Source organism: Stenella coeruleoalba (genome assembly GCF_951394435.1).
Source record: "Stenella coeruleoalba genome assembly, chromosome: 20".
In the NCBI taxonomy this organism is placed as follows: domain Eukaryota; kingdom Metazoa; phylum Chordata; class Mammalia; order Artiodactyla; family Delphinidae; genus Stenella; species Stenella coeruleoalba.
In genome coordinates, this window is record NC_137166.1 from 35,498,524 (window position 1) to 35,519,039 (window position 20,516).

General features: G+C 48.4%; 1 protein-coding gene and 1 pseudogene across 2 annotated transcripts in view; both read left to right on the top strand.

Moving 5' to 3' along the window:
• The window catches only part of LOC307179084 (ATP-binding cassette sub-family C member 11-like), a gene marked incomplete at its 5' end in the record, with an annotated part of 36,060 nt that extends 25,828 nt beyond the window's left edge, over positions 1 to 10,232 (top strand). The window contains 9 exon segments of the mRNA XM_079907854.1: positions 561 to 650; positions 1,880 to 2,069; positions 3,553 to 3,617; positions 3,619 to 3,737; positions 7,236 to 7,314; positions 7,893 to 7,958; positions 7,962 to 8,006; positions 9,619 to 9,783; positions 9,911 to 10,232. Coding sequence (XP_079763980.1) covers positions 561 to 650; positions 1,880 to 2,069; positions 3,553 to 3,617; positions 3,619 to 3,737; positions 7,236 to 7,314; positions 7,893 to 7,958; positions 7,962 to 8,006; positions 9,619 to 9,783; positions 9,911 to 10,024 — 933 coding nt within the window. The 3' untranslated portion in view covers positions 10,025 to 10,232.
• LOC307178433 (ATP-binding cassette sub-family C member 12-like) overlaps positions 1 to 20,516 on the top strand; it is a 154,783-nt pseudogene that overhangs the window by 59,389 nt on the left and 74,878 nt on the right. The gene's annotated exons all lie outside the window — the stretch shown is intronic.

Genomic DNA, 20,516 nt, shown 5'->3' on the forward strand with positions numbered 1-20,516 from the left:
AGCCTGAGACAAGGACTCAGATTCAGGTAGATTATTTGTGAGAGGCTCCTTGGAAAGACGACCAAGGGAACAGGAGCACGAGACAGGGAAGGAGGAACTGCACCATGAGAGTGTGTCATTGAGGTCACTGTCTAGGTCATCAGCACTCAACTCCCAGGATTGTCCCCCAAAGGCTGAGAGACAGGAGACTTCATCTGCTGGTTCTTTTCCCTGTTAGTTGAGGGTTGCTCCCAAGGGCCATAACTCCTGTGTTTCTGGGCTGCACATGGGCTGAGTGGGCTCCTGTGGTGTGGATGAACGTTTTGAATGGAAAGCAGAGGGTTCCTGAGGTGGAACGGGGTTGGTAGGGTTGCTCGCCTACAACTGCCCACCACAGCTTCAGTGAAACTTAGGAGTAGCCTCAGGGGGGGCGCCAGAGGTACCTGCTCCATCCCTACAAGGGAAGTTGCCTTGGTTTGAAGAGTTGCTCGGGAGGAATGGCAACTCCCAGTCTTCAGGAGTGGAGAGAGCCTGAGCTCACCCCCACAGCCTGCTAGCCTGATGCTTCTCCTTCGTTCCAGCTGGTGTCCAACTTCCAGGCCTGTATCCGGATTAGTTCAGAGACAGAGGCGTACTTTACAGCTGTGGAGAGGATGCTGCAGTACATGAAGGTGGGACACAGGTCTGGGCTTTATGCAGGGAGATCTAGAAGGCTCACATCCAGCCTGGGGCTCAGCTCCTGTGGCCTCTGCAAGCCCCAACACCTCAGGGGCCCTGAGATTTTCCCAGGAGGCAGCTGGGTTCCTGGTCCTTCCTCCCCATCTCCCCTGGAACTGTCCATATCATCTCTCAGAAGCTCTTCCAACCCCTTGGCTCATTTTGACCACATCCCTCATGGCATTCTTGGATGTAGAGGGAATGATCTGCCCTTTTTAGAAGTGAGGGGTTTGCACAAATATAATGATACTAATGATGACAATAATGATTGTTATTAATATTGCTTCTATTTATGTCCTAGTATTTAAGAGCCCAGATTTTGGAGCCAGATCACCTGGGCTCAGGTCTAAGCTTTGCCGCGTGAGTCAGCTGTGTACCCTTGTGAATTACTCAGCCTTTCTGCTCCCCGTCTCTGAAATGGGACAGATCACAGTATCTACTTCATTGGGTTATTACAAAGATTAAATAACATCACATGCAAATCACTTAGCATAGTGCCTGACCCATAGTAAAGGTTCACTATAATGATATGTAGATTATTTCATGGAATCACAAAACAACTTAAGGAGGTTGACTGAATTATTACCCCCAACATCCAGAGGAGGAGACTTTCCTCCCAATACACCCACCGTGCTCGATGCAGAGCTGTGGGCTTGGAGCCAGGCAGCCCTGGGTTTGAGTCTGCGGTCGTCCACTCACCAGCTGTGGGGTGTTAGCATGTCATCTGACCTGTTTGAGCCTCTATTTCCTCACCTGTGGAATCATCCAAAATTGCCTACCCCCTAGGATAGGGATCGAGAGAGATTAAGTCTGCATGAGGGCTCTGAGCTATAAGACGTGCCCCACAGGGGTGAGTTAGCTCTGCTGTCCTTATCATCGTTATTCTGGATTCTGTTTCTTTAGAGTCTCATACAATAAATTAGAGAGAGTTCTCTATGTTAATAACAAGGGGACTAGCTATATGGTTTCTCACTCTTTAGGGATAAAATCATGTGCATTTCAGGTGATTGGGGGTGGGATGTTCCTCTTGGGGTGTCCTCTGATCACATGGTGGTGGCTTGACCCTGGTTCAGGGCAGGCTGGGGTGCATCACACACCCCACAGCTAGAGACCAGTGGGTCAGCAGGGGATGGGCAGAGATGGAGGATAACTACTGATTTCTTTTTCTTTCTTTAAAAATGAGATGTGTGTCTCTGAAGCTCCTTTACACATAGAAGGCACAAACTGTCCCCATGGGTGGCTGCAGCATGGGGAAATCACATTCCAGGATTATCAGATGAAATACAGAGACAACACGCCTATTGTCCTCTACAGCCTCAACCTGACGATTCATGGCCAGGAAGTGGTGGGCATCGTGGGAAGGATGGGCTCTGGTGAGCTGAGTGCCTGGGGTACCCCCGTCTTCATTGTTGGCCTTTGGGTGTCAGACCTGTTTTCGGACTTGTGCTTACTCAGTGACCCCAAAGATATTTATTGGGCCCTCACTTTGTGTTGGGAGAACAAAACCCAAAGTCTCTGCTGTCATGGGATTCCAGTGGAGGGGACAGAAGTTAATGGTCATCAAATAAGGAAATGAGGGAGGTGACTGACTTGGTGGTGAAGGCCGTGGGGATGGAGAGGGGTGTGTTACAGAATAACGGGGTTGGTGGGCCCTTGAGCTACAGTGGTCTGAGCTCTGAGACCAACATCTGCGGGGAGACAGGAAGGGTGAACAGGGTGCAGGAACGAGCGCTTCCAGCAGGAGGCGTGCAGGGCTCCGGCTCCTCTAGTCCTCCTCCCCTCCCCCTCTAGACCTCTCTAGTCAGCCTCCTCCTTCGCCACCTGTCTCTCCCCACTTCCTTTCTTCTGGTTGACTTCTTTCCTCTCTTCCTCTCCTATCACTTTTGGGAGGTCTGACCCTAGGGTCATCCCGTCCCACATTCTGCGTTGTTCAAAGACAGCGCTCAGACCCCAACCTTGTGTTCCCGGGGCTGCCTCTCCAGGTAAGCCCCCAGGATGACTGGAGCCTTGTGGGTCTCTGCCTCCTCAGGCCCCTGCAGGCCTTGCACTACTGCAAGGTGAAGAGTTCCCAGCTATATTCTTTCGTGTGTTCTTCCCTTTCTACTTCTTGCCCACAGTTGGGCTGAGAGGACTGGATCTGACATAGAGAAGCTCTCAGTAGAGATGGTCCAATTGACTGTATTCATCCAGTAGGTATTTACTGAGCACCTACTATATGCCACGCATGGAAACACAAAGGTGAACAAGACATATGGCTGCCCCTCACACTGACCTTATCTTTGAGAGCAGAGGTTGAAAACTCAAATGCTTTTAGGGCCCAGCAAGTAACAAAGATGCATGCAGTGGGCCTGGGGTGTGATGAAAGGAGGGTGGGGAGGGCAGCGCACTGAACTTGAAGGCTGTTCTCTCTCAAGGAAGCAGCTACACTTGGCTCCAGCTGCCTATTGCCCCGGGAGATATGGGACCAGTGTTGCCAGTTCTACTGACTTTCAAGAGAAGCATGCAGTTTGAATTTTTGTATATTGGGCCTTTGGATTTTTTTTAAATGCTGGCAAAGAATTTGAAAAACAACAATAACGTTGTGTGTGTGAAACAAAACATATGTGTGGGCTGGATTTATCCAGGGGCTCCATTTGTGCCTTCTGGTTGAGGCAGTAACAAGCTGCTCGTGGTTTTGGGCACCCCTTGGAGCGGAGACTCCGGGCCTCTTCTGCCCTCTCAGCGCTCATGATGACGAGGAACAGGCCACGGTGGGGGTGGGTCAGGGCTGGATGCCAGGTCAGACCTGTGCTACCCCTCCTGCAGACTCAGGAGACGGAACCCCACAGGCTCCATCTCCTTGCTCTTGCCCCACAGGGAAGTCCTCCCTGGGGGTGGCTCTCTTCCGCCTGGGGGTGGCTCTCTTCCGCCTGGGGGTGGCTCTCTTCTGCGGGCCGCATCCTCATCGATGGCGTGGACATCTGCAGCCTCAGCCTGGAGCACCTGCTGTCCAAGTTCTCGGTTATCCCTCAAGATCCTGTCCTGCTGTCGGGGACCATCAGGTGAGTGCTGGGCCGAGGCCAGCCTCTCTGGGGCTGGGCTGCCTCTGGTCAGCTGTGGCCAGAGCCTCAATTTCTGGGCCTCCGCTCTCTCCTTGCACACAGGGCCTCTCCTGCCCACCTGACCCCCCTCTCCGAGATGTTCCTGAGGATTGAATGAGGCCCAGATATACACAAGAGCACTTTGTGAATCATGATGTCCTAAACAAAAGCCAGGCATTTTTTATTTTTAAAAAATCTGATGGGATTGGTCAGATTTCAGGTCACTATTAGCATTTGCCCTGTGGCTCACCACATCCTTCCACGTATGGATGTGGTTCATCCTCTTCTCTCATCCACTGGGTAAGGCCGACCGGGGCGTTCAGGCTGGATGTTACGATGCACTTTGCAATCCAGGCAGTCCCGTCAGTGAAGCAGGCAGAACTGGGTCCCTTAGCCTCCCCTCCATACTTTCTATTTCCTTGGAAGTCAACTCGGGGAATAAGCTTCATCCAGATTAGTGCTGCTGCTTGGTGCTCGCTAACTTGTTCCAACCCAAGGCATGGAGACTGAGGAAGAATGAGGCATTAAAAATGAAGCTGAGGGCTTCCCTGGTGGCACAGTGGTTGAGAGTCCGCCTGCCGATGCAGGGGACACGGGTTCGTGCCCCGGTCCAGGAAGATCCCACATGCCGCGGAACGGCTGGGCCTGTGAGCCATGGCCGCAGAGCCTGCGCATCCGGAGCCTGTGCCCCACAACGGGAGAGGCCACAGCAGTGAGAGGCCCGCGTACCGCAAAAAAAAAAAAAAAAAGAGAAGCTGGACCCCACGTTCCAGGGATATTTAAGTGGCATTCTTAGAGGCAAGAGGATAACTTACCCCAGAGCTCTGATCATCCGTTTATTTATTTTCTCGTTGTTCATTGATTCCTTCATCCTTTTACCCACTTAATTTGCCTTTTCTGAGCCTCTGCCAGGTCCAGATATTGTGCTAGGGACTGGGGACACTTTGATGAATGATTACTGCCCGTGCTCCCCCCAGAAGTTCACAGTATAGTTGGGGGTGGGGACGTTGTAGAGATGTAAGACCCGTCAAATTATAATACAAGGAGGTAATTGCTAGATCAGAGATATGAACTAAGTGCTAAGGGAGCCCACAAGTAGGACAAATAACTCTGCCTGGGGGAATCCAGAAAGTCTTCTTAGAGGAGGGGGGTGGGCATTTGAGTAGGGTCCTGAAGGATAAGTAGGAGCTTGCCTGGCAGTAAAAGGGGAGAAAGTCTTTCCAGGGAGAGTGCATGATATGTGCACAGACAGAGAATTTTGTAATGATTGTGTTGTTTTAGAGGAGTGAGATAACATTTAATGATAGATTACTGTGTTAAGGTGGAACTTGGCCAAATCTATGGTGCCAACGTATAGGAGAAGTAAAAGTAGGAATTAACATTTATTGAGCATCTATTTGTGCCAGCCCCATGCTTTAATATTCTGTGTCATTTAACTGTCACAGCAATCCTATGAAGTAGGCACTGTTATTAACCCCTGTTTATAAGGGAAGAAACTGAACTTAGAGAGGAAAAGTGAAGGAGACACACACATAAATGGTAAAGATGAGATATAACCACAGGTAGTCCAACCCCTTAACCAGCGATGGCCTCCCCCTTGCATCAGGAAGAGTGGACTGGAGTACAGGAGACCTGGGTTCTCTGCCCTTTAAGGTTCCATTTATCTCTGAGTATCTTTGATCCCAGCCTGTCTCTCAGACTGACTTGTGGTGTGACCTTGAACAAGTCACTTAACACTGATAAGCCATAATTTTCTCATCAATACAAGGGGTATATCCGTCTCATGGGGAAGAGGATGTCAATGAGCCCGTCTGTGAAAATGCTTTGGAAACTATCAAATATCACGCAAATAGGGCATTTTACCTTCTGCTTCTTTAATGCAATCTAGCTCTACACGCAAAATGTATGTGGCTGCCAGAACTGGGGAAAGATAAAGCAGAGGTTAAGAGCGGGTTTCAATCGGGACTCAGTGGTTGCGTAACAGGGAAGGGTTTGTAATGTTTCCTATGCCAAATGCCAGTGCAAACCTTAATAGGTATAAAGTCCAGTTAAATCCCAATCTGATGTCAGTCGCCTGGATGATCAGTTAGGATTCTTTCACTGCAAGAGACAGAAAAAATGACCTTATACTTACTAGAATGGCTATAATAAGAAAAGAAAAAGGAACATAACAAGTGTTGGTGTGAATGTTGAGAAATTGGAACCCTCATGAACTATTGGTGGGAATGTAAAATGGCATGGGCACTGTGGAAAACAATTTGGCAGTTCTTCAAAAAGTTAAATATAGAATTATCATATGATCCACCAACTCTTGTTCTAGGTATATACCTAACAGCGTTGAACACAGGGCTTGTACAGATATTCGTATACCCGTGTTTATGGCATTATGCACAATAGTCAAAAGGTAGAAACAACCCAAATGTCCATCAGCAGATGAATGGATAAACAAAATGTGATATATACACACAATGGAATATCATTCAGCCATAAACAGGAGTGAAAATTTCATATATGCTACAACATGGATAGACCTTGAAAACATTATGCTAGGTGAAATAAGCCGGACATAGAAGGACAAATATTGTATATTTCCATTTAAATGAGGTACCAGGAATAGGCAAATTCATAGAAACAGAAAGTAGAAAAGAGGTGACCAGGGGCTGAGGGAGCGGGGAAGAAGGAGACTGATTAATGGGCAGAGTTTTTATTGGTGATGATGGGTTTTAGTGGATTGTTCCACGACATTGTGAATGTACTGAACACCACTGAATTGTACACTTACAAATGGTTAAAATGATAAGTATTATGTTATGTATATGCTGACACACACACACACACACACACACACACACACACACACACTCCAGGTGGCTTAAGCTAAAAGGGCCTCTTTTGGCTCACGATACTGGGAAGGCCAAGGCTGATTCAAGGGCCCAGGGTCCCGCTCACTCTGCCTTGGCTTCATTCTTGGGCTCCCATGAGGGCCCTGGGGGGGCGCCATGTGTCCCACTCCCAAGACTAGATGGTTGCAGCCTCTCTTGCTCAGTTAGTGAGAAAGAACAAGCCCCCTTCCTGGTGATTGTTGTCAAAATCCTGAGATACACTCTGATTGGTTCCCTTCCCACCCCTAGCCAATCACTGTGGCCAGGGAGTACCGTGTGCTTGTTTGCTTTTAACTGAGTCCTTGCTCCACCCTGGTGCTGGTGGGGAAGCTCCAACTGGACCACATGGGCTTGATGGCTGGGGAAGAGGTGGCCCCCAAACAAGACTTGGGGGCTGCTGTCTGAAGAAGGAAGGGGTACTGGGAAGGCACAAGAAAGACCATTCTTCGGAGTTCAATGTGCTTCTCTGGACCCGGTAATCCAGCTCTAACCATCCTTGGTCACTTGCTGTGTGGGGGGCAGACCACTCAATGGTCAAGGGTGCTTCTTGAACACTTCTCTCCCTCTCCTGAGGCAGGTTCAACCTGGACCCTTTTGACCACCGCACAGATGAGCAGATCTGGGATGCCTTGGAGAGGACGTCCTTGAGCGAGATGGTGAGTAGCGGCAAGTCTGAATTCTTGGTGTTAGCCTGATGGTCCTCTGGGCTCCACTCATTCTGCGTGGATTAAATCATCTCACGGGAGGAGATGGTTTGGGATCCCTAGATAAAGCATAGAGGTTGATGACACCAGCAGTAAGCCAGGTATGTTCCAGCTCAGAGGGCATAGCAAGGGCAAGGTGGGTACGGCTTTGTCCTTCTGATGCTTACATTCAGGAGAGACGCTTTCAGACAGAGGCAAGTGCTGTGTAGGTAGTGTTGAGACCTGCAGACTGCAGCGAGTGGCCAGGCAGGGCCTCTGTAAAGATGCACATTTAACTGAGACCAAATACTGAGGGGGCAGCTGGGCACCAATCTTTGAGGGAACATTCCAGGCACAGGAACTAGCAGATGCAAAGACCCTGAGAGGGGAGGGAGACAGGCACAGTTGAGGAAGAGAAAGGCCAGTGGCTGGAGTGTAGAGACAGACAGACAGGGGTTTGGGGGAGTGTCAGAATGTGACAGGAGAGGTACGAGGAGATTGGTCAGGGCTCAGCCCACAGTGGTGCATGGGAATCTTCCCCAATATCACAGATCTCAAAGTTGCCGCAAGGCCTGCAGGCAGAAGTTGTGGAAAATGGCTCGAACTTCTCGGTGGGGTAGTGGCAGCTACTCTGCATCACCCGGGCCCTCCTCCGCAGCTCCAAGGTGAGAGCTGGCAAGGCGTGAGGGGTCCAGGGGATGCCTGGCATGGGAAACACACTGGCTCTTTCTCCCTCGGGCACATGGGACTCTGGGTGCCATGCTGGGTTCCGTCCACAAATCTGAGAAGGGTTTGCTGTGTCACTTTCTGCCATTCCATGCACACCTGCCTGGGGAGGGGGGAGCTTCCCCACCTGGGCCTCTGGATCCTGGCATCCCGACTGCCACAGCCAAGCCCCAACGCGCTTCTCCTACACGAAGCCACAAGGCTAGAAACGTATTCACTCAAAACTGCCCACTGTACTTTCCTTTTAAAACTTGGATGCAGGATACTCCCTCATCTTTATTAGAATTGAGAATCAGATGACAGCTGTTCTGGGGCAAAATGATATACATATTTAAAGTTTCATCTGACAGTGTTTCTTAAGGTTTCCCAAATATTTCACCTGTAATTTCAGGTACTACAGGGGCTAGTTAGGAGCCAACTTTCCCTGACAAGTGGGGTGATACGCACACACATACATACACACACTTCACACGCACACGCATGTACATACTTGCACACGTATACACATGCACATGCAACACACAACATGGTCAATTAATGAGCAATGCAAAAAATGTTGTTGCGGACTCTCAGAGCTGTGGGGAAGAGCAGGCAAAGCTCAACAGGGCCAGAAGCAGGGAGAAAGTTTCAGAGGAGGGAGGACTTGCCCCCTCTTGCTAAGACAGAGGGGTGACAGGACTTGCGGTATGTATGTAGCACTTTCTTCACCTCTCGGTTCCGTATTTCACAGTTACTTAGCCACTTGGCTTGAAAACTGCTTTCTCTATATAGTTTCCCAAATTTGAGTCATCACTTAATGGTTTTTGTCATATCTGCGTATCACCTACCCTATGATTTACTCGTGATGACTTCTTTTAAAAAACGGCCTCATCTCATACGGGAGCATTTGTAAAATCACACTTTCTGTGCCAGTTAGATTTTTCTAATGCATATTGTTAACGAAAGAAATACAAAAATGTTAAAGTAAAAAGTACCTTTATCCATATACTGGCTACACCATTTCCTGTGCCACCCAGAGTGTGTGCCTGGCCGCCCCCCACTTTGGGGAACATTGCTCTACGTTAATTCAGACAGACAGGAAGCTGGTTCATAAAACAAGAAGTTGCCACTGGCACATTTTCATTTTTAAGAACTTAATTTTCTGGTCACTAAAAAATAGTTAGCTCTTGGTTGAAACAACATTCTCTTCATAATGTGATGATAACTTAGAACTCAAAGTCCGTTCTTTTTTTTTTTTTTTTTTTTTTGCGGTATGCGGGCCTCTCACTGTTGTGGCCTCTCCCGTTGCGGAGCACAGGCTCCGGACGTGCAGGCCCAACCGCTCCGCGGCATGTGGGATCTTCCCGGACCGGGGCACGCACCCGTGTCACCTGCATGGGCAGGCGGACTCTCAACCACTGCGCCACCAGGGAAGCCCTCAAAGTGGGTTTTGAACCTAGTCCAAAGATCTCATTTTCCAGCTAAGGTACTTGGTGAACTAGTGGTAGACCCAGGACTAGACCCAGGTCTCGGCCAGAGGAGGCTGCCTTCACCCCCGTTTCGTACCATCACATCATCCTTATTGATGAGGCCCCAGCCTCCACTGACTTGGAGACGGACACCCTGATCCAGCGCACAACCCGTGAAGGCATCCGGGGCTGCACAGCGCTGACTATCGCACACCGCGTCACCACCATCCTCAACTGTGACCGCATCCTCGTCATGAGCAACGGGAAGGTGAGGGGACACCCCTGGGGCCACTGGGAGGATGGCGCCCAGGCCGGTGCCACAAGAGGCCTTCAGGTCCCTCAGGACCAAGCTCAGCTGTGCCCCCGCCCCCTCCCCTCCTCTCTCCGCCTCCCAGGTGGTGGAGTTTGACAGGCCTGAGGTCCTGCAGAAGAAGCCCGGGTCCATGTCCGCAGCCCTGCTGGCAACAGCCAGTTCTTCGCTGAGCTCAGGAGAAGGGAGACCGCAGTGAAGGCTGGTAGCCGAACCCATCACGGTGCACGGGAGTTGCCTGGGAGGCTGCAGCCTGCGACCTCCTTGGCAGAGACAGCTGCTTCTCTGGAAAGCAGGGCTGGAACATGCTTGGGGTGCTGGTGAGGGGAGGGAAAAGGACACTGAGGAAGCAAAGCCTAGAATAGGGTACCTTGTGGCTCCCCAAACCTGAGAACCCCTGCACCACTGAAGACCGTGGGGTCAAATGACCATGTGTCTCTTTTTAAGTGATACATTGAGGAATCTCGTAATAATGGTAAAGCTTATTAATAATAGTTTCCTGATCGGTGTTAAAAGTTTTGCAAATGATATACTGACGTTGTAAAAAAAATGAAAGAAAAAGTCACATTCTCAGTTCTGCTTTCTCTGTTAGCTGGTACTCATTCAGCTACAGGGAACAGAAACGCTCTTAAGTTTTCTGGTAAAAGGGACTTTATTAGCTCATGTAATGGAAAGTTCCAGAAAAAGTTCTGGGTTGAGTGCCAGTATCAAAATGATGTCTGCCTTGCAGACTCTGCCTTTCTTCTCTCAGCTCTACTTTTCTTTGCTTGGCTTCACTCTCTAGGCTTCTCTCCTCATGGTGACAGTATGGCTGCCAGCAGGTCTAGGCTCACGTCCCACCAGCTCAGTACTCCCGATCTTCTTTCTCCGGGGATTCCAGCAGAAGGTCCAGGGCTAAATCTCACTGGGCCAACTTGGGTCATGTACTAATCCCTGAACCAGTCACATGCTAGGCTGCTGGAATACAGTGATGGGCCAGGCCTGAGTCACACGCTCACACCTGGGCCTGGGGATGGAGTCAGCTGCCCTGAATGAATCACATAGACAGAGAATGGAGGAGGTTGTTTCCCCAAAATAAAATTGGGGTGTTCTTACTACGGTAAGGGAGAATGGAAATGGATGCTGGACAGGCCCAAAACAGTAGCTGTCTACCATATGTTTGTTTACTAATTGGAGCATAGATGGGTGAAATAAAGAGTTAATTTATAACATATGCCAACTGGAAATAAGATTATTTGTCGCCCCTCCTGGTTATAGATATATATAAATAGAAAAGGTAATTATTTTCAATTTACTTCTAGAGAGGCCTCATTGTTCGGGGGGAGTATATTTCAAAGCACTTTCCTTTTGTCTTCAGATTAGTGTCCAATTTCGCCATAAGAAAAATCAATTCCATAAACAAGTATTTCTGTTGCACTGGGGTGGGTGCTGGGGATGTAACGCCATGAGGTTCCTGCCCTCATATAATTTGCCCTCCAGAGAGTAAGTAGTAAACAAGTAAACAGGAGGTTCCAGAACCAAGTGACAGGAGGCAAGGACAGGGTGCAGGAGATGGTGGCAGTCAGAGCAGGCTTCCTGGTGGAAGCGAGGTTGTGGTTTACTGAGACCTGAAAAATGAACAAACATTTGCTCAGATGAACGGGTTTAGGGCAAGGAGGACTGTCCCAGGCAGAGAGGACAGCAAACAAACCCCTGTGGGAATGAACTACCACAGGGCTGATGCAATCACTGGACCTGGAGCTAGTGACACGTGTGCATCACCTCTGTGCCCTTCCTGGTTCTTAGGCAGCACCCGCTTCTCTTCCCAGGGTGTTTCCTGGCTAAATGTCTTCTCTCTTAGGAATCCTTTTGTTTGGTTGATCCCCTCCCCCTTTGTCCTCGCATTTTCCTTCTTGGGCCATGAAGAGGGGCCCCTCCTGCTCCCAGCCTGGCTCAACTCTGCAGGCTTGCAGAGCCGCTCATCGGCAAGTTGAAGGTCACGCTACACTCCCTGCCCTGCCCCCTCCCAGAGCTGCCTTAGCGGCAGATGCCTGAGTCCTGTGTGAGAAAGTGGTCTGCACGCTCGGTGACCGATACTTGACTCCAGTGTCTTTCCTTAGGCCTAAGTTAGCTGCCTGTTTTCCTTCAGTGGACCAGCAGATGGCAGGCTCTTCCCAAAAATGTGGGGATGGCCTGCCGGCTCCAGATCTATTGGGTTGGCCAGAAAGTTCGTCCGGGGTTTTCAGTAAGTTAGTTGGCGTTTTTCCAGTAAGGTGTGATGGAACGACCGAACGAACTTTTTGGCCAACCCAGTAGATCCACTGAGAATCCCTTAGAGCAGGGGGTCCCCGCCCCCCGGGGCCGGGGACCGGTACCGGTCCATGGCCTGTAAGGCACTGGGCCGCACGGCAGGAGGTGAGCAGGGGAACCAGCAAGAAGTTTCATCTGCCGCCCCCCATCGCTGGCATTAACGCCTGAACCGTCTCCCTGCCCCCCGCACCCCCCCTGCCCCGTCCAGGGAAAAATTGTCTTCCACGAAACTGGTCCCTGGTGCCAAAAAGGTCGGAGACCGCTGCCTTAGAGGACAAGAACTAGAGCCCATTTCCACTCGGGCTTCAGGGCCTCATCCCACCTTCCCCCCCAGCAGCCTCCCTTGGGGTGGGGGGAGGGAGTTCTCAGTCTTGGCAGCATGCTGGAGTCTCCCACAGTGTTTAAAACACCCTGATTGATGTCCACTCCTAGGTGCTTTGATTTCGTTGGTTTGGGGTAGAGACCATTGGGATTTTTAAAGCTGTAGGTGGACCTATTGTGCAGCAAAACTTGAGAACCATTGGCTCCAAGCAGCAATAAGGTAGAATTATTTGAAAAATCGTATATCGGGTTTTTTCAACAGTATTGGAAATATTTTATTCCTTAAGTTGAGTGATGACTATATGAATTTGGTTTCTTTAATTCTTTTTTTTTTTTTTTTTTTTTTTTTTTTTTTTTTTTTTTTTTGCGGTACGTGGGCCTCTCACTGCTGTGGCCTCTCCCGTTGCGGAGCACAGGCTCCGGATGCGCAGGCTCAGCGGCCGTGGCTCACGGGACCAGCCGCTCCGCGGCATGTGGGATCCTCCCGGACCGGGGCACAAACCCGTGTCCCCTGCATCGGCAGGCGGACTCTCAACCACTGCGCCACCAGGGAAGCCCTTCTTTAATTCTTTATATATTTGTGGGCATCTGAACTATGTTATAATAAAATTTTTAAAAATTGATATTTGATATTTCAAAAATAACATAAAAATAATTGTAATGAGAGAATGTAGCTCTACTTCCGTATACTTACTTAATGGTTTGCTATTACTCGTATTTTCAATTACATCCCTGTGGGGCTGGGGGAGTATTTTTAGTGTCCAGGGGTTCTAAAGGCTCCATCTGTCCTCAGGGCCTAGCCCCCCTCCTGGTTGAGTGCTGTGGGCAGACTTCAACACAAGCTATGTGATGCCGTGCAGTGACATCAGGCAGACGCAGACGTACAGATCAAAGGAGACAGTCGTCCTGCTGGCCCTGGCCCTGGCCTGCCCTCTGTCTCCAGCTCTGGACGCTGTTTTAAGAGAAACACTATTAAATGGAGGCTCTTCAAAGGATGACCACTAGGGGTCCTGAGCCATAGTGTGAGAGGGACCAGGAAGGAAGAGGCAGTCTTCACTTTCCTGCAGGGCTTCTTCTAGAAGCAGCTCCAGAGGGCAGCCCCAGGCCAAGGGGCATGAACATTGTTGCATCAGAAATGTCTGGCTAGGGAGCTCCCCCTGGTCGGAAGCCTTTTCTGACTTGGACAGCTCTCCCCGTGTAGGGCGAGGGGCACTGTTGATATCCCCAGGCTAGGAGAGGGTTTCCGCAAGACTGAGTGCCGGCAGGGATTCTTTATGCCTGGGAAATCGGACTAGATAACTTCTAGGGGGTATATGACTCTGGGATGCCATGGTGAACGTAATAATGCCAATGGCAGGGGTTCTTAAGCTTGAATGAGCATCAGAATTGCCTGCAGGGCTAAACACAGCTTGCCAGGTCCCCTACCCCCCAATACCTTCTGATTCAGGAGGTCTGGGGTGGGCCTTGAGAATTTGCCTTTCTAACAAGTTCCCAGATGTTGCTGACGCTGGACCCAGCACCACACTCTTAGAACCCAGGGTTCAGCAAGATCACTCTGTCCCATATGCTCTAGACTGCAAAGGTTCAAACCCTCATTCTAATGTGTTCCCCAGAGTTTCTGTGCATTTCCAGAGCACTTTTATTTTTATGACCTTTTTTGGTTCAGACCTCTGGAGCAACTCACTGGGCCATACAGACTCTCCTTTTCTACATCACATTGACTCAGAAGGAGAACTCAGCACTTTCCCTTATTTCCTTTGTACGTGTAGATGACTTCAGTGAAGGTTGGGCCAAAGGGGAGTTTCAATCCCAGTCTCCTCCGTGCTGCTCACCAGCACCCTCGGAGTTCTTTCTGCTTCCACCTCCCAGTCCCTGGCACGTGCTACACAGAGCAGTTTAGTTCTTGCTGTTGATGCCTTTTCCTCCCAAGCAAGTCCTCAGGGTGTCATAGCTTACCTCAAGAGACAGGTCAAGGCAGTTCTCTAAACAAAAATCAGTTTCCACCTTACAACAGGTGCCAGCTGTTAGGATAGTAACATTTCACCCCCATTATCTTAAACGTCCTATTCTATCCAAGTCTGTGGAATCCAGCTATTTCAGAGTCAGAAGCAACTTCAGAGATTGTCAGTTCAGATGTTCTTCGCCTGTGGTCCATGGAGTCCTTAGCTAGATTCAGGGGAGCCATGAATTTGGATGGGAGAAAAATGATGTCTTTATTTTTAATAACTGAAATTTTACTAACAGAAATTTCCGCTGATTATGAAGGAGGCAACAAACTATAACAGTGTCAGCACTACCTGTGACTCTTCGTCCTCAACGGAAATCACCAGTATTCTCAAATCTCATTTCCATTGTTTCAGATGCCTCAAAATATCATTTGTATGCATCACGGCTTTGAAATTATAGTAGTTATTCAACCTACTGCTAGATCTTGTTATTTAATGCATCAGTATAGAAGCATATATGTGACAATATCTGATTTTGACTTTTTACACGTAGTTTGATGACCATGTTTCAGTATAATTGCTTTTCACTGCACTCCTATGTATTTTAGTTTATACATTAGAAACACTATCCTGAGGGCACTAGAATGCCAAAGAGATCCATGGCACAAAAAGGGTTAAGAACCCTCATCTAGCTCCATGCTTGATTTTACAGAGGGAAACTGAGTCCAAGACAGAGAAGGTTTCTTGCCCACAAGTATGCCATTGGCTTTTAGCAGGCTGGCTTGGGACTCGAATCTAAAGTAGGGAGGAAAAGAAGGGACAGGAGAGCAGCAGGGGCTGGAGAGAAGGGTCTCACCCAATACCATGGCTGGGCACAGTCTGCTCAGAGCAGAGGGTGACCCATTCACACAAACTCTTGTGCTGCTGCCTAGCTGACCCTTCTCCAGTTCCTGCCATCACTGCAGCAGCTCTGAGCGGTATCAGGGCAAAACCATTTCTCATTACAGCAAAGAGGAGTATAATTTTCTGACTTAATAACAATGTTCCCTGGCCAGTCTTTGGGTCCTGGATGCTGTGCCATCTGTGCTGTGCTCTAGCAACAACTGACTGATCCAGAAGCTTCTCTTCCAATAGGAGAGTCCCAGTCTCACTTGGCATTCACTGGGATGTTCCCCACCCCTTCTGCCTACACCCATCAACATACTTCATGGTTCTGGGCTTTTGCCTGATTCATGATTTAGAGCTTACAGAGCACGTCCACACATGCTCTGTACACACAAAATGCACACCATAAGATTGTGCACCATTGCTAGAGTGGGCTAAGAGTTTTCACTTTGAATTCCTTAACAGTTAGCACGAAGAAGGAAGTACGATGTGTTACCAGATCTTCATGACCCAACCTTTTAAAGAAAAAATGTGGTTGTTCACAATAAGCAGAGGTTTCCTGGTCTTGAGAATGGAGGGTCATCTTTTCTACATGTGGGGCAACTTGGTATTCTCAGGTTCATCTCTCTAAAGATGTGCTCAGATCTTTAAGCTCTGAGTGGTAGAGCTGAGCCAGAACACAGGTTTTCTGTCCAAGAACTTGTTTTGTGCCTTCCTAGAGGTTTGCTCTCTAATTGCTATATGCATGCATTTCTGGTTCACTCATTTATGTTTCTTCAACTTCCTGTTTTAAAAGCCCATCCAAATTCCAGAGTAGTTTCCAAAATCATTTGACATCAACTTTGTTTGCTCTTCCCCCTGTATCTCTCTCCATAGTTCACAGGCAAAAAAACAAAAATGAGAACCCCAAACCCCTTCCTTTAGCAGATACTTTGTGTCCTTCCAACAGCAGCCCAGGAGGTGGAATTCTTATTTCCTGTAAGATCCTGCTAATTAAAAAATTATTGTTCACAAATAATAGCTACTGTTTATTGAGTGTTTGCCATGTGTAAGACACTGTGTTAAGCACCTACATTATCTAATCCCCAATTAATTTACAATGTTTGGAAGTTAGTATTCTCATTTTGTAGCTGGAGAAATTGAAATTTAGAGACTTTGAGCTCAGATCTGATTCCAGAGTTCCTATTCTTAACTGCTACATGCTGTTGATTCTGTGCAACTCCACTCGCTGATCTCTGTGTGCTTCCTGGGGCATTCGAGCCAGGTCTCTCTGTCTGTCTGCCTCTGTTTCTGTGTCTCTCTATGTCTCTATCTCTTTCTCCCTCTATTATATCTCCCCCCTCCCTTCTTTCTTTCCTTCCTTCTTTCCTTCCTCTCTCTCTCCTCAAACACACATACATGTTTTTAAAAAATTATTAAACAATTTTTTGAGGTTGATTGAGTTCATGCCTTTTATGCTTTACTGCTGAAGGGCAGGAATAGGGAGGATTTCAGAGACTGACTTTGGAATAAAGGCCTCACACAACCTCAGAACTGCAAGATCCTCCAGGGGAGTGGTCCTGAAACTTTGCACCAAGCACGGCATCACAGACTCCTAATACAGGCATGTACATTTATTTACAATGATGTACGGCATATATGTGTATGTCGCTGGACTAACATATCTGTACACACAAAAAGTAGAATTTTTATAAGGATGAGGACAAATTTAGAAAGGATTTCTAATATTTTTATTAGAAATAATAAAATTATTATTAATTTTATATAAATAATATTTATATATTATTACTCCCCCACCTTCCATGAGTGTACGCACCGCCTGGACAGGAGCTTGTCTACCCTTCTCCTAAGGTGGAGTTTCCCTTGGGTGGAGACTGCACAAGCCCTCTCCATCATCCCATGCCACAGTCTTCTGCTCAATAGGCCAAATGATCTTCTTGATGTACGCAAAACTGTCTTGGTAGAAATCCACCGCTGCCAGACCTTCCGCGGACATGGAAGAAAGCTGCCCATTGATCTTCCATAAACCCGACAGCTTTTGAATCCGTTTGGAACTTGTGAACGCGAGTCTGTGCTGTGTTTCTGAGACCTCCTGGGGTTGTTGTGAAGATCAAGTGATAAAAGGATGCAGAAGTTCCTGATACACAAAGGACCCTGCAAATGTCAAGTAATATTATTAGCTGTGATTTGCATTTATGGAGGAAGGAATGGAGCAAGTAAAACGAGACCCCCTAGACTCGCATAGCGAAAGCCTCTGGAGACCCAGCCCACCCTGAGGCCAGGGAAGCTTCCTCGCAGGAAGGTTTTCCTATACGGCACCGTCTACAGACCCTCCCCATTTCCCACCTCCCTTTCAGGCATGAAGAGTGAGGGCAGCCTCCTCTGTGAATTTTTTAAAATTTATTTTATTGAAGTGTAATTGATTTACAATGTTGTGTTAATTTCTGCTGTATAGCAAAGTGATTCAGTTATACATATATACCTACATTCTTTTTCATATTCTTTTCCATTATGGTTTATGACAGGATATCAAATATAGTTCTCTGCACTCTGCAGTAGGACCTTGCTGTTTGTCCAACCTACATACAACTGTTTGCATCTGCTAATCCCACACTCCCAATCCATCCCTCCCACCCCCCACCCTCCTTGGCAACCTCAAGTCTTTTCTCTCTGTCTGTGCCTCCTCTGTGAATTACACCCCCAGGACATGGAGAAGTCAGCCAGCAGGGGGGGGAAATTGACCAGGACAAGACTAGGAAGAGGCCTTGGCAGGCTTGAAATACTACCGCGAAATTTGTCATAAAATCCATGTGAGTCAGATGAAGAAGGTCTTCTAAGGTGTGTAAATAATTCTTAAAAATGAATCAAGATTTGCTATTTATGGATTTAGAGATGTGGCTCCCTCCCAACCATTCACTGGCCACTGTGGAATCCTTGAGCCACCTGTGGGCTTGGCACGTGTTCTGAGCAAGGCACTGAGGCCAGTCATGAGGACTCAGGAAATTGGAAAAGACCTGTGTCACAGAGTTTGCAAGCATGAAGTGAGATAAACAGGAACATTTTATATGCAAGAGTGCCAGTCCCAGACTCACCTTTCATTTAATTCAGGAAGAAAAATTAAGCTCAAATTGCATTTTATTTTTGGTTAAATAAATGGGGAATGAATGAATGAAATTTTCTCTGTTTTGAAGATTGGATTCCCTCCATCCCTTGCCCTCAGAGTTGCTTCACCCTTGTAGGAACATAGAGGGAGAAATGCTTGCCTCTGAGAGTCAGGAGACTTGTCTACTGGTCTGAGCCTTGCCCAAGCCAGTCATGGAAAGCCCTCTGTGCTATGGCCTCCTCGTCTGTAGAATGGGACCTGGGGGAGGATTTTCTCATCTTATATCAAGCAGTGATGTGATGGGCTGGGGAGGGGGTGGCTGTGTAAGCACATCCCATGAGCTTGGACTGTCACCGAAGGAGTGGGACCGTGTCAAAGGCCCGTCCTGGGAGGGGGCAGTGCCCTTTAATGTGGGCAGAGGGAATGTTAGTCCCCCAGGGTTCCCTCCACAAGTGTAGTGGGAGCAGCAGTTGAATGGGGCAGTCGGAGAGGGGGGCTCCAGGCAGGAGGGACAGGAAGCCCAACCTGAGGCCCGAGGACAGAAGGAGACCCAGGCAACAGCAGGGCCACCCTCTGAGCCCCATGACTTCTGACCCCGCCTCCTCTCCTTCCTGTCCTCAGGACGACAGTGTTGCCTGCCCAGGTAAAGCTCCTCTCTAGAGCGATCAGCCGCCAGTTAGTGTTGGGAGCCCTTGTCTCCACCCTGGAGACAGGCTGTGATGGGAAACACTGCGTCAAACGTGGCTGCCCACGTGGGAGGGAGCAGAGACCTGGGGCCCCCAGAGCACAAGGGCAGCCTGGGGTAGTGCCATTTGGCAGTCCCCTGGTGTTGCTGAAAAAAAAGAGTAGAAATGCCGAGACAGGATCTCCAAATCTGATACACAAAAGCCTACAAGAATAAATGAAGCCCTTTAACACACACACACACACACACACACACACACAGTACTGTTCGCAATTTAGTCACAGGGTTTAGTTTTTAAAAGACCTCGAATTCATGGTACCCTTTGTGTGGTTCACACAGGTGTATGGGAGTTCTCATCTCTCTTCAATCTCATCAGAGCATCTCTGTAACTGAGCAGACGCCCTCACCTGGAGCCCCATCACAGGTGACCTTTTAGGGCCATCTGGGAATGAGAGGACGTGAGCAAAGCCCCTCCCCTTCCTGCACCCCAGGCTATGTGTTCTCTCACCTGCCCGTGCTTCCTTTTGCCCTCTCTTCCCCTCCATCCTCCCTCTCCAACACCAGCCCTAGGTCTGGCTGACCCCATGGATACTAGGGACACCTGGACTGGACAGACAGGAGAGCGGAGGGGAAGGGGCTGAGGAAAGCTTCCCAGATCTTCTCCTCTGAGCTGAAAGATAGTTAGGGGCTGGAGGAAGGGGCTGTGGGATTTGCAGGGGAGGGCATGAGACCATCAGATGTTGGTAATTTTGATGGCTTTAAATTAAGAATGGAGTTGTTAAGAGAGGGACAGGGGCCGTAATCTCATATCTGGGAAGGATTTTATGATTAAAAGTGTATCTGCATTTGACTGATGCAGGGGAGTCCTGAGGAAGGATTTCCAATATGGGCACCAAGGGAAACTGAGAATCCAGTTCTCAATCAAGATATCGTTAATTGTTAATTTTCTGGGTTAGAGAGGCAGAAATGGATCATAATGGAGTAAAATGGGTAGGTGTGGAAAATGTTTCTTCTTGAAATGCAGGTATCTTTTGGCTTCCGTCTTTGGAGAGAGACAAGGATAGAGAAAAATGAATCCACTGTAAGGAGAATGGCAGTGCAAATGTGATGATAAATGATAAGTCACCCAGACCCCAGAGTCAGGGAGACATTAAGGAGTGGTGGAGACTGTGGCAAACTAAAGCACGTGTGCCCTGCCAAAAAAGGATTGACGCTGCTCTGCGTGAGTTGACTATAGCTCATGAGTATACAGAGCTCCTCATTTTTTGACAAAAGACAGAGGTCTTTTTTCTCTTAATGAGATTATCTTTTAATTTTTAAATGTTTTCCACAAGTTCAAAAAATTAAAAAAACTGTGCAGGCCAAATAAAACAGACTTGCAAGTTGTATGCAGTCCACGATCTATGAGTTTGTGTCCTCTGCTCTAAAATGAGAACTTCCTGCTTCTGCCTTTTCTGGTCTA